This window comes from Microcaecilia unicolor, chromosome 9 (genome assembly GCF_901765095.1).
Source record: "Microcaecilia unicolor chromosome 9, aMicUni1.1, whole genome shotgun sequence".
In the NCBI taxonomy this organism is placed as follows: domain Eukaryota; kingdom Metazoa; phylum Chordata; class Amphibia; order Gymnophiona; family Siphonopidae; genus Microcaecilia; species Microcaecilia unicolor.
In genome coordinates this window covers 173386913-173401578 of record NC_044039.1, presented here as the reverse complement: position 1 = coordinate 173401578, position 14666 = coordinate 173386913, and the positions used below count along the sequence as shown (strand labels likewise).

Below are 14666 nucleotides of genomic sequence, written 5' to 3'. Positions count from 1 at the left end.
CGTGTGCACATTTAGCAGCTACCGCAGAACACCTGAGCGCATCCTGAGGTACTCCATTTTAAGCTGTGTTACGTGCATATTAATGCCCAACGCAGCTTAGTAAAAGGGCCCCTATGTTACTACGTAAAATAAAAACAGATTTATGAAGGCAGAGAAAATCCATCTGTTCTTCCCAAATTAATTCTTGTTGTATTTGCCAAACAACCTAGTTGATCTCTGCTGTTCCCTTCCATTTTTCACAGTTCAGTTCTTGATCTGCTTAAAACTCCTATTTACCTGATTGCTGAAGAATTTCTGCTTCCATTCCCACTTGTATAGATCTGGTGGGTACAGGCTTGGATTCAACTAGCAGCATCTGATGCTTCTGTGGATATCAGTAACAAAAATGTAATTGTAATTGCTTTAATACAGATCCTCATCAGTATCAGAAAAATATGTGCCAGAAGTTTATATGTCTGTAAAACAAAAAAGATAGTTCCACTGGAAATACCTCTTATCCCCCAGATATAAGAAATTGAAACACACATTTTGATTTACAATATTTCATATTTAACTCGTGGGCTGCTATCAGTGTTTGCTGCTTCCCTAGATTTATGGTCACAGCCTGCTGCCTCTCAGCTCCATTAACATTCACGACATTTAGAGTTTGCAGTCAAGCCTATGACTGACAGCCAAGTTATAATTCTATACAGCTTTTCACAGTTTGCTTGAATTAGCATCAGTTTAAATCAGCCAATGCAGTCACAATGCTATAAGATAGTGCACACATTTCAAAGAAGAAGTCGAGTGCAAATACTGACATTCACAAAAGCAGAAAAACACTCATAGCAGTCACCCAATGGGAACAGAAAGGTGAACAAAACTTCCTCAATTTGCCAATATATATCAGATGCCAACAGTAAAAACTGTAATATCATAAAATATCACAGAGCTAAGCGTTTTTTTTATCAAGGAATTCTATCAAATCAAGAACTCAGCATTTTATCAAGGAATGCAATATATTTTAAAAACTATAAAAGTAAAAAAAAAAAAAACAACCCAGATTTCTTCCTCTTCCCAGCCATGCTTTCTTATAAGTAACCTATAATGTATTCCAATTCCCCCTCCCCCCCACCCACACACACAAAAAATCCTCCTTGACCTGGCAATGATTTCATGTTTGTGCTGTGGAACACATCAACACTTTCACACTAGTCTTGTGTTACGTACATGGATGAATGTATTAATTTATAAACTAATTTTTCTACCTGTATATCTGTATGTCATGTGATCTAACTCTACTAGCAGAACATAAGATACTCCTGGGGGACCGCTGCACAAAAAAATGTTTTTAATTCCGCACAAAAGTTTTGAAAATTCTGTGCTCATTATTTTAAAATTCTGCATTATTTATAATTTTTTTTGTTTAGAATTCCCCCATCATAAAGACCTGGCTCCTTTCTGATTACCTGATGAGCAATAAGAACATTAAAAAAGCTATGCTAACTCAGATGACAGTCACAAGTACCAAGCAAATCTCAGAACTGAGAACATGTACTGCAATAGACGAGAGGATAATTTTGCCAGTTGCCAATTTTATCATACCCTAATACACTTATGTTCAGAATCTAATTAATTTCAATTAGTCAACAAAATAAATAATCATTGGGCCTATTAATAAGCTGCCATAATGAGGCAATGTGCGTTAAAGAATAAATTCAGTCTTGCTGTACTTCGTTCTGGGAGGGAGTGTTTCCCAATGCCTTGTGTCCTGTCATTGAGAATGATAATTCTGACAAGGCATGAGTGATTGGGCATTGCTCCTGCCCAGAATTCCAGATTTAATGTGTTCAAGACTGAATTTATTCTTTAACGCACATTGCCTCATTATGGCAGCTTATTAATAGGCCCAATGATTATTTATTTTGTTGACTAATTGAAATTAATTAGATTCTGAACATATATATATATATATATATATTTTTTTTTTTTTTTTTGTAACAAATCGAGTGGGGAAGGTATGTCATGCTACTGATAGGGTTCAGGGTGGGAGCAAGGTTAAATGTTTACCTGATGTTTAGGGATGAAATGTCAGGGTTACCAGACAGCGGGATGCATTGAAGGATTCTATTTTTCCAACACGGGTTATCTGTGGAAGCTTCAGTAAGACCTAGTGTCCCTTAAAGGCTGCATATTCCCACTGCTGCATTATTGCAGCCTGGGGCAGCATGGGATTTACTAAACTGCAGTGCACTCTTACTGAGTTTAGCAAGTCTTACAACTACAGTAACTAAAATGCAATACATGGCATTTTACTACAGCTTAGTGAATAGGGTCCTATATTAGCAAATGTTTTTGCTGTTTCTTTATTCCTTGGCCCCCAACAACAACAGGCTATGGGTAATTAGTAAATTATAAGCTGGAAAGTGCAAGTTACAATGTGTCACAATGGTGTGTTTACCCTTTCTCTCTGTTAGCAAAATCAGGGTTGTCTGTCTGGGGGAGCTGGTGAAGACAGGTATGTTGAAATGTGCCTTGGTAGGATGGCAAGGGAGGGTTGGATTGTTTGTGATACAGTGTATACATGGAATAGGGATGAAAAGACTGGGGAGAACCTTGCCCCCTTTCCCTCAGTTTAACCCCTGTGCTCTTGTTCTCTTATGCTTCCCTCCCCTCCCTTTGCCCTTCCCCTTTCTCACAGGCAAAAGTTGCTTTCATCCATTTGCTGCCACCAGTTTCTTTGGTCTTCAGGTGACAGAGGCCAGTCTCCCTGCCACCCCAGGGCTTCTCATGTTACACCATGGGCTGCTTCATTCCCTGCAGCTCCCTTTGATCATAATACTGCTGCTGCCACCTCTTCCACTCTTCAGAGGGCAGGGCACAGCCTCCTTGTTATCCCACACTTCACTGCTTCTTCTTGCCTCTTTGAAAATTAATCCGATGCATATGTATGTTTGCACATAACATACACATACAGCCGAATGAACTAACACTTGAAAAGCATTCTCACTTAAAAAAAAATTTTTTTTTATAAAATGCATCTACAATTAGGTTTTGTTAGCAAGGAATCTGAAAGCTTTCACAAGGAAAGAACAAGTTCCTATATAATGGTTCTCTCTTTTTTGAGACTGAAAACAATTTTAACACAGTACATTAAGCCTCATTTTACCTTGGAAGGACCTTCAACTGCAGTTGGTTTTGACCTAAAGGCATTTATCTGTGTAGGTTGTTGAACAGTTACTGGTTGTAACTCCAGCTCGCCAATGCTCATTGGACCACGACTAGCAGCTGAATCTCTGAGGTCAACTCCTGACATTGAAAGATGAATAAGAGTCAAAGAAAACTGTAAAAGACACTTAAAATTGAATTCAGTCTGAAATATTAGGTTAGTTTCTGGTGAAAAAGATCACCATGTTGACCAAAATATGATTCACTAAAAGAAAATAGGATTCATTTGAAAGACAGCCAAAGCAAATGACAGAGATTTTACCATTATTAAGGCCAACACAAATAGAAGCTACTCACATCACTTACTGAATTTAAATGAATCATATAGATATAAAGATATATAACAAATGTGATGAAACAGTGGGTTTCTAAGTCTATGAACTGTATTATTTCACTGATGACATGTATTTCTCCTAATTATTTTACTGATGACATGTATTTCTCCTAATTGGCCAGCAGATGGCGATTGTCTTTTTTTTTTTTTTTTTTGTTAAAGTTGTACCAGAACTGTCAGTTTCTTCTTCCTGCCAAAAGCTGTTACTTAAGCGGTGAGGTAATTTTTGTTAGTTTCAGATAAGAGAGTGGAAAGAGAAGGTTCTCTTTTCCTGAGACCCTGTGAACATAGTAACATAGTAAATGACGGCAGATAAAGACCTGAACAGTTAGACTTCATAACCTGTGAGCAACTATATCTTGTTCCTGAACTCCCCAGGTACTATTTAGGTAGTAGATAAATGTTTTGATAGTTTTATATTTGATCCATATTCAGTTATCTGTTATTGCCTGTTCTTTTCCACCTTTTATATAGTTCACTGTTCTGACAATAAACCTTTTTTTAGTTTATTGACTCTGTTTCTCTGGACTGACTTAGAATTCTGGTGGTTTGTGTGTTGGATCTGTGAGTGCTTTCTAGGAACTGTGGGACCACTCGGAGTGTGGCACCAGAGTTGCCCAGAGGCTATTGGGACCCAGTCGGTGGGAGGAGGGTGCTAGTGTATAGCACACGCCCAGGTGCAGGCGAACCTGAGCTATACCGGGGATAGACCCTCTAAATGGCTGCAGGGTTAGCCCAAGGTATGTATGTATGTATGTATGTATGTATGTGTGTGTGTGTATATATATAGTACACCTTTAATACATGTGGTGACTACCTATCTACTCACTCTGCACCTGGACTAGCTTGCTGCACACCCTGTAACTTAGACCAGTTCCTCATATTTCATTCAACTGTATATATAATTTGCCTTCAGTTTAACCACCCATCTATTTATCCCAATTGACTTTGTTCTTCCCATCTTGTCCTGCCTTTATTTCTCAATTGCACTTCTGCCTTGACTACCTAGTAAGATGTTTCTTTGTACTGTACGAACAGTATTAGAATCATATCTCCTATTTGAATGTTCTAATGCGTGCCTATTAAAATGTTTCATTTGTATTGTGCCTACACCTTATCATATGAATGTTCTTCCATGCTGCCTTTTATGGTATCACTGTATTCTGTTGACATTTAAAAACTTTTATATGATTATTTTACAATGCTGTAAAATGTTTATATTTATAAACCTAATGCTTTGGTCCCTGCAAGTGACTTTTAGCATGGCCAGCGGTGTCAACATTTATATGACCACTGATGTAACACCCATGTGGTTCTAGTATTTTGTGTCAGTGAGCAAACTAGATAAGCTGTATGATATTTATCTACCACTATATTCTAGGTTTCTATGGTGTGGTTAGAAGACAAGGCGGAAAGCAGTGAATATTGTTTATAAAGACAAAACCAAAATACAAAAACAAATCAAAGTGCACGCATAACAAGGATTTTTAACTTAATGCTCCTAACATTTGTACCAAAAATACACCACAGACTGGGTACAATCATTTAAGGTGAACAACTGCTCAAAGATACCAGCTTTTAGGATTTGGCAGCTGGCTTTTAACAGACAGGAACACTGTCATTTTGAACATTTATTAATTTGATAGAGATATCATTCTCAGTCCATATACTTTATTGGTTCTCATTTATTTTTAGCAGGTTAACTATGTGCTCCTTTTCATGTGGTTCTAAGGAACACAGATGGGGTCATAAATATTCTGCACATTGTAAACAAAGACCAACCTCCAAATACCACAGAACTGCTGCTCTTTGTAAGTGATCTTATGGAGAGTTTCATTTGGCTATTACCCAAGTAACTGTAACATAGTAACATCGTAAATGAAGGCAGATAAAGACCTGTACGGTCCATCCAGTCTGCCCAACAAGATAAACTCATTTTAAATAGTATGTGATACTTTATATGTATACCCAAGTTTGATTTGTCCTTGCCTTTCTCAGGGCACAGACCGTAGAAGTCTGCCCAGTACTGTTCTTGTACTAAGTTCTGAAGCTAACATCAAAACTGTGTAATTGCAGATTTTCAGTCTCTGCCCCATTTCCTGCAATATCTGAGGGAAGCTTAGAGAACATCCCCAATTATAATATATTGCTGTCCCCACTGTATGTCAGCTTGCACAGCACTTCAGGGGTAATTCTATAATGTCAACACCAACCTTTAGGTGCCAAGAACATGCATAAATGAACAGAATACTGTCATTTATGCAAATACTGTCATTTATGCACATGTGCACACATAAATGCCAATATTTGGCTTATGCATTATTCTATGAAATGGCACCTAAATGTGATGGTGAATAGTCTGAAGATGAGTGCACACATGGGCACACAGTTGCACGTGTAACTTATAGAATACTATAATTTGTACACCTTTTTTAAACAATCTAGGTTTACAGTTTATTAAAACTTTCTATACCACTTTTATTGAACAAACAGGACAAAGTGGTGTACAGTCTAAAATAAATTAGAATGGAATTCCATTTAAAGTAGGAAAGTAACAAAAACACATATCAACACAAACACAAAACGTAGGCAATCAAAATATAATTCTTTTAATAAAGAAAACTAAACAAAACCACTGTCACAGAAACAGGGACACCTTCTCATCTAAGCTACACACACTCTCTTGTAAGCCTGTTAGAATAAAAAGGTTTTTGACAAGGATCTCACATTTATTTTGGGAGAGGACCCCGTTCCAGTACACTGGGATTCGAGAGAAGCATATCGTCTCAGAATCAGTCAAAAGAAAGGTGGAGAAGGACTCCAGAAGAAATTTAAAAAAAAAATAAAACTAAAAATGTGAAACAACCTGCCATAATGTTAGTTTAGTAAGAGTCAACTCTTACAGTTTGTCCCAAGGAGCTCTAGGTGTGAACCAGCTCTATGGCTGATGCAAGTGGTCAAGTTTAAATTACATGCATATTTTTTCTTGTTACATTATAGAATAAAGAAAGTAGATGCCTAATTTCTATTTATAGAATACGTTCCAACTTTAAGTCATCATTCCTCCCGCTTCTTAGAGAAGACAACCCATGTGCAGGCAATGAGAAAGCCACAGATGCTTTGACTACTTAGGATAATTGCACCCATATTAATAAGGGTTTCCAATACCACTCATGCTTCTGAATTCTCTCATGATACAACAAACTCTTGCTTAACGAATTGCTAATTTTTTAAGAGTAAAAATGCAACAAAACAACAACAGGGCAATAAAGAAATGGTACATTTAAAAGTTAAAGATGGTCACAGAGGAAAGGATCTTAATTCTGTAAACTTGAATCTTTAAATATTTGCAAGTCCTATCAACTTTGCTCAACTACTATATTGGTTTCTTTTATAGATTTTAATAAATAATGAGCTTTTTAGTGGTTATGTTGAAGTATTTCAAAGTCAGCACTTTGGTTTTAAGTAAAAAATTATAGTTAATACTCTACAGTATTGAATTGAGGCTTAGGACTTTCACAAAGTATAGAAATGCCATGCATTCCAGCTGCTACAATGAGCTTAATTAGTTCTAAACAAGAAAAAAGCTATTTCACTACAAACAAAAGGAAAAAACCAGGACCTGCCTGTTTAAACTCATAGCACAAGCCAAAAGAGCTTAAATTGCTGTGCGATGCCAGTCTTAACAGTTTAGCTATTTAATGCTTTTCATACAAATTAACCCAATACATCTCAAGCTGCTATTAATTTATTTATTTAAAATATATAGCCTGCATTATCTAAAACTCTAAGCAGGTTACCAAATAACCATAAAACAAGCAATAAAATGAATAATAAAATAAAGAATATAACATACATATAAAGCAAAGTTACTTACATGTAGCAGGTGTTGTTCAAGGACAGCAGGATAAATAGCCTTACACATGGATGACATCATCTGATACAGCCTAAGTAGAAATGCTCGTTAGCTTGGTTTACAACAATTTTTTAGAATGCTGCATTGTGTGCATCTTCCTGCCTGCTGTCATCACAAGGGACCTACCCAGTCAAATTGTTAAAGATGATAGAATTCAACTCAAAAAGGAGAGCAGGGAAGTATGCAAGACTATTCATTTATCCTGCTGTCCTCAGACATCTGCTACAGGTAAGTCATGCTTTCTCCAAGGACAAGCAAGATGTCACACTTCATAGCTACAGGCTGCCTTCAACAAAAAAGGGGAATTGCAAGACCCTGTAACAAGTAAGAGTTAATCAACCATAACAATCTAGAAACTGTACTGTATTTTTTTTTTTTTGGAAGGCCGTCTGGAACAGAAAACAAATGGGCCTAGATGGGTAGAGTTGAACTCTAGACCCCAAAAAGATTTTGACTATCTGGCCAAACCAACTGTTGCATCAGGAGTCTTATTCCAAATGGTAATAAGATGTGAATGTGTGGACTGAAGACCATGTTGCAGCTCTGCAAACAGGGGCGTAGCCACGGGCAGGCCTGGACGGGCCCAGGCCCAGCCACTTTCCCTCCAGGCCCGCCCACCCATCCCCCGGGGTTTAAATCTTTTTTACTTCCGTCGAAGCGGCCGTGTCACTGAAAGCCCTGCCCATCAAGCCTTCCCTTCGTGAGTTCGTTCCCTCAGAGTCCCGCCTTCTGGCGTCATTTCCTCTTTCCGCAAGGGAGGGACTCTGAGGGAACGAACTCACAAAAGAAAGGCTTGATGGGCAGGGCTTTCAATGACGCGGCCGCTTCGACGGAGGTAAAAAAGATTTAAACTACGGCACGCAGGGTGGCACTGTGGCAGAAAGAGAAAGGGGGATGTTGGGGGGAGAAGAGGGCAGGCAGGTGGATATGAATGGGAGGGGAGGATGTGGGGGCGGAGAATCGCTGGACATGAATGGGAGCGGGAGGGGAAGGCGAAGGAGAATTGCTGGACATGGATGGGAGTGGGAGGGGAGGGCAGGAGAGAGAGGAGAATGGCTGGGTATGGATTGACAGAGGGGAGAAGGGGAGAGAAGAGAATGGCTGGGTATGGATGGATAGAAGGGGGCAGGGAAGAGAAAAGAATTGCTGGGTATGGATGGATGGAGGAGGGCAGGGGAGGGAAGAGAATGGCTGGGTATGGATGGATAGAGGGGGGCAGGGGAGAGCTGAGAACTGCTGGGTATGGATGGATGGAGGGGGCAGGGGAGAAAAGAGAATTGCTGGGTATGGTTGGATGGAGGGGGGCAGGGGAGAGAAGAGAATTGCTGGATATGGATGAATGGAGGGGAGAGGAGAGTTGCTGGACATAGGTGGATGGAGGGCAGGGGAGAGGAGAGTTGCTGGGCACAGGTGGATGGAGGGGAGAGGAGAGTTGCTGGACATGGGTGGATGGAGGTGAGAGGAGAGTTGCTGGACATGGGTGGATGGAGGGGAGGGAAGGGAGAGAGGAGAATTGTTGGACATGAATGGAGGGGAGGGAAGGGTATGACAGGAAGGAGATGCACATGGATGGAGGGGAGAGAGAAGAAATTCTGGACATGAATGGAGGGGAGGGAAGACAGAGGAATGAGATGCACATGGAAGGAGGGGAAGGGAGAGAGAAGAAATGCTGGACATGGATGGAGGGGAGGGAAAAGAGAGGAAGTGAAATGCACATGGATGGAGAGGAGGAAAGAGAGAGGAAGTGAGATAAACATGGATGGAGGGGAGGGAAGATTGGAGGGTGGCCTACCGGAAGATTGGAGGGTGGCCAATGTAACGCCGATTTTTTAAAAAGGTTCCAGAGGAGATCTGGGAAATTATAGACCGGTGAGTCTGTCGTCGGTGCTGGGCAAAATGGTAGAGACTATTATTAAGAACAAAATTACAGAGCATATTCATATAAAACTAAGGCAGGGTTGTATCAGGTAACTATTTATCAGTTAAGGTTGTGTATAATACATCCCAAATAACCATACATGTAATACTGTACCTGGGAGCCTGTCAAAATGTCCTGGAGAAACTATACGTCTGCTTCTGAGCTCAACAGGACTGGGTTCACTCATATAGATAGAATGTCCCACCAAGATACTTTCTGCTGCTGTGGTCAGTCGAGGTCTCTGTCCTTCACTCAGCTCTCCCACACTCTTGTCATCCTCAGAGCTCTAAGAGGACAAGAGAGAAAAACAAATAAATGTAAGAGTCAGATTTAAAGACAAGATATGCAAAAAGCCAGGAAGTTAATTTCACAGTTCTGAAACCATGCTTCTTTTGCAAGTTCTTGGAGAAAAAATAATTCCATAGAAGAAAAGTTGCACAAAAAGCATTGTGGGATTTATGTCAATTCTTATCTAGCTCATTCCACCATCAAAACACTTGTCGGGAAATATTACCCAGAAAGGTTCACATGTTCTCATCCCTATGAATTTATCACTTAAAAGTTGTCCAATAATGTCTGGTGTTCAGTTTCATTTTCCCATGGGTACGACACAACAAACAGATGCAATGATTGCTTCATTAAAAAACAATGTTATATCTATAGATACAGAACAGAACTGACAAATTTGCAGAATACAGCATGTATACATTTCCTGTTCACATTCCCTCTTCTGATCTTTTCTCTCTCAATTATGTTTACCAAATTTTTATGCAAACGCAAATAAAAGTAGAATATCTAAAAATATATATAGAAAAGCAACATGCAACTGAGATTATTTTGAGACTGGCAGGCAGAGGCTAGGAAGTGCTGAGTAATTTTGGAGCAGGTGGATCCTCGCTGGTTCATTTGCCCTGAGAAGCTGCAGGTAAAAAGGTGAAAGCCAAAACAGCAAATCTCACAATGCAAGTATGGTTGACATGTAGGGAAGAATAATCCAGGGTAAGCGAGGCCAGTTCCATCTTCTATAAATAGCCTCTAATCTTTCACTATCTACGGAGGTCTCTGGTGTATACAGATTTTGATAATACTGCACCAGTGCCTCCCCAATTGTATCCATATCACTTGTCAGTGCTCCAGAGCATTCTCTCATTTGGAGAATTTAATTCTGCCTCTTTCTTTAATTTAAATATTAGTGATTTGATTGCCTTGTTACCCGAGTCAAATTACCTCTGCTTGACAAACTTGATAGACTATCCCCTCTGCCCTGATGTCCCCCAGTTTTCCCCACTGCATCTCTAACTTGTACATTGTCTTTGAGCTCAGGCCTTTTTTATGCTCTTCTAATTCTCCTGTTCTTTGAGTTCCTTTAAGCTGTTGTTCTCACTGCTGTTTACATTTTACCGCCCATCCTATTAATTTATCTCATATCATCAGGGCCGGTCTTAAGGCGAGGCGACTGCATAGGGCCCCGCGCTCAGTGGGGCCCCGCGCGCCTCAGGTCGCCCCGCCCGCCTGAGCTCCAGTCCGTCCTTCCGTCCTCCCTCCCTCCCAACGAATCCGATGCGCGGCGGTGACGGTGACAGCGGCGTGGTGGGGGCGGTCCGCCCCCCCCAATGTCAGCGGGGGGGGGGGGGTGCTCCTGTCACTCCTGCCTTTAAAAACGCAATTTGGCAGCGCCGAAGACGGTGACAGGCAGTGCCTCGCGTCTGCCCGCCCTCCTACTAAAATCTGTTGGACATCATTGGGCCTCCCACATTGAGTCCCGCCCTCCTCTGAGGTAACTTCCAATTACCGCGAGGGCGGGCGGGACTCAATGTGGGGAAGGCCCGAACAACATCGGAGAGATTTTTAGTAGCAGGGCAGACCGAAGTGCTGCCTGTCACTGTCTCTCCGACGCTTCCAAATTGTTTTTTTAAAGGCGGGGAGGGACTCAGATGTGAGAAGGGTGGGGGTTCTCAAATGGGGAGGTGGAGAGGGGGATCACGGATGGGAGAAGGGGGTGGGGTTGGGGAGGGGATTCTCGGATGGGAGAAGAGGACAGGTGGGGAGGGGACTGGGGTTCTTGAATGGGATAAGGGGACTGAGGTGGGAGGGGTATTCATGGATGGGAGAAGGGGGCGGGGAGGGGGTTCTTGGATGGTTGAAGGGGACGGGTGGGGAGGGGTGGGGAGGGGAGGCGACTGGGGTTCTTGGATGGGAGAAGGGGACTGTCACTGGGGTCTGAGAAGGGGCCATATGGGGCCTGGGGCTGGTTGGAAAATGGGGCATGCGTGGGTCAGGTGGGAGAATGGTTCTGAAAAGGGGGCCCTAATACAAGGCATGTGGATGAAGGGGGCTGGAACTGGGGGCTGAAAAGGAGGGTAGGTGGGATAAGGGGGCTAGCACTGGGACTGGAGGCTGAAACTGGGGACTGGGGGCTGAAAAAGGGACAGGGAGAAGTGGCTGGGGGGCTGAAGCTCGGGACTGGTGGGATAGTGGGGCTGGAACTGGGGGCTGAAAAAAAGGGGCGGAGAGAGGGGCAGATCCTGGATGGGGGAGCGAGAGGGAGGGCAAACCCTGGATGGATGGCAAAGGGAGGGCAAATGGTGGATTGAAGGGGCAGAGAGAGAGAGGGCAGACAGTGGATGGAAGGGATAGAAAGGGGAGAGAGAGGGCAGACAGGGGCAGATGGTGGATGGATCATGGAAGGGGCAGAGATAGAGGGCTGATGTGGATGAAAGGCACAGGGAGAGAGGGCAGACATTGGATGGAGGGGACAGCAGAGAGGGCAGACACTGGATGGCAGAGAGAGACCGAAGACAGGTGCTGGATGGAAGGAAGACAGTGAAAAGAAGATGAGGAAAGGAGAAACCTGAGACAACAAACTGTAAATAAAATATATTTTTTTTATTTTTTTGCTTTAGGATAAAGTAGTATTGTAGATGTGTTAATAAATGTTTATAATATAGAACATGTAAACAAGGTAATCTTTTGATTGGACTAATTTTAATACATTTTGTCTAACTTTTGGAGAACAAAACCCCCTTCCTCAGGTCAGGATAGGATACTGTAACAGTACTATACTATATTGACCTGAGGAAGGATGTTTTGGCCTCTGAAAGCTAAGTCTATTAGTCCAATAAAATGGTATTATTTTATTTTCTATATTTGTTTTATTTCTATTTGTTAATTTGTAAAGTGGTGATTGGTATTTGTTAGGTTTTTTTTCAAATTTACATCTGCTGTCTTTATATTTTGCACAGTACTAGGGGACATTTTCTGTTTCTGTGGTGTTGCATTGTATGCAGAGTCTGGCATCTTGGGGGTTCAGTTTAATTTTTGTCTAAATAGAAAGTTTTAATATTACTACTTATTCTATCGTGGATTAGGGTGTATCTGTGTTTGTGAAAAAGACATGGCTTTCACTTGGCATTGACTGTGTAGGATCGACGATGATCTGTACTATTCTGTCTGGTTTCATTTTACAATAGGTGAATTGATGCTCTAGTGCTCACTGTAGTGTTTTAAGATGTTTTCCTTTTCTTTGTGTGATTTAGTAGAAATGACTGCTTATGGTATGGTAGAATTGCTCTATAGGTCCTGAGTGTTTTGTATTCTCGGCATACCTAGTACTGGATTTTGGAGGGGGATGTTAAAAAATGACTGGGAGGGAGGGAGGGGGGCCTTGGAGCTGGGAGGGAGGGAGGCCCTGGAGCTGGGGGCCTTGGAGCTTGGAGGGAGCGGTCTGGGAGCTTGGAGGGAGGGGTGGCCGGCCCTGGAGCTAGGGAGGGGCGGAGCTAGGTGGCGGGGCTAGGGTGGGGCCCCATCAAATTGGTCTGCATAGGGCCCCGCACTTGCTAAGACCGGCCCTGCATATCATCACTCCTTTCAGGGCATCCCAGACTATCTGGTAAGAAACTTCTCCATTGTCATTATATTATATGTAATTTTGTATATCTTTTTGTATTGCTATCTTAATTTCCTCATCGATCAATAATTTATCCTGTAATCTCCACTAGCTCTTCCTATCCCCAATATTTTGAAGCTGTATTTCAATGGAAATAGGCAAATGGTTCAACCATATAATAGATCCTATCTTAGCCTTCTGTCCAAACTCAGGATCCACCAACATCAATCAATTTTGGAATAGCTTAAGTGGTTTTGAAAAGAACGTATGGTTTCTCTCCCTCCCATGTAGATGAAAGAGAATGTTTTTGAACAAAAGTTCACCTGCAGTAAAAGGTGCTGGATAAAGGAAAACACAGAAAATGACACTAAAGAGCTTAGAGTCTCTATCCAGACTGTCCATTCAAGTCAACTATTAAGCTCTATAATTCCCTATTCTCTCCTCAGACAGCCTCTACAATTGTCCCACACTTTCTTGAAATCGGATACCTACCCCATCTCCACTGGGAGGCTCTTGTGTGCATCCACCACCCTTTTTGTAAATAAATATTTCCTTAGATTACTCCGGAGCCATTTTCTTTCACCTTTTTCCTATGACCTCTTATTCAAGGGCTTCTTTAAGCTGAGAGAAGCCCACCTCCTCTGCATTTATATCATGATGATATTTAAATATCTTTGATATCTTCCCTTTCTCATCTTTCTTCAAGAGTGTACATATTGAACTCTAAGTCTGTCCCCTCATATGCTTTGTAAGAAAGAGTAATAGCTGCCTGCCCTCTGGAGCAGCTCCATCCTGTTTACATCTTTTTGACAATGCAAAATAACATAGTAACATAGTAGATGACGGCAGAAAAAGACCTGCATGGTCCATCCAGTCTGCCCAACAAGATAAACTCATTTGTGTATACCTTACCTTGATTTGTAAAATTGTACAGAATACTACAAATGAGATCTCCACAGAAACTTTCCTGTTGGCCATTTCAGCATCCTTCTGGATTTTGCCATTGCCTTATCTGTTTGGCCACCTTAACAAAATGACCACCCCCAGATCCTGCTCTTCTTTCATGCTTGAACTTTTGCAGCCTAAATAAATGCATTGCCCAGCATATTTTAGCATTAAATCTTAGTGGCCAATCTCTAGACCATTCCCCAAGCTTCACTAGATCCTCTCTCATGTTAGCCACACCTTCCAGGCTAAGCTGTTGCAAATTTTGGTATCTGCAAAGCAGACTTTTCAAGACAGAAACATCCCAAATTACCCTACAACTTATTTCTGTCTTTAGAAGTATTTTCAATAAATGAAGGAATTTTCTGTTTTCAAAGACAGAGTGCTCAAACACTGAATGGAATGACCCACTCTAGAGGTCAGACACAGAAGAGATAAATAAAGAGTTTCTCTACCCCTA

The 14666-nt window shown here is 41.5% G+C and overlaps 1 protein-coding gene across 1 annotated transcript in view; it reads right to left on the bottom strand.

Annotated features, from left to right (window-relative positions):
• KIAA0586 (KIAA0586 ortholog) overlaps positions 1-14666 on the bottom strand; it is a 311131-nt gene that overhangs the window by 121382 nt on the left and 175083 nt on the right. Inside the window, exons 27-29 of the mRNA XM_030214301.1 lie at positions 9490-9661; positions 3149-3288; positions 277-364 (exon numbers count right to left, since the gene is read on the bottom strand). Coding sequence (XP_030070161.1) covers positions 277-364; positions 3149-3288; positions 9490-9661 — 400 coding nt within the window. The remainder of the gene's footprint in view (positions 1-276; positions 365-3148; positions 3289-9489; positions 9662-14666) is intronic.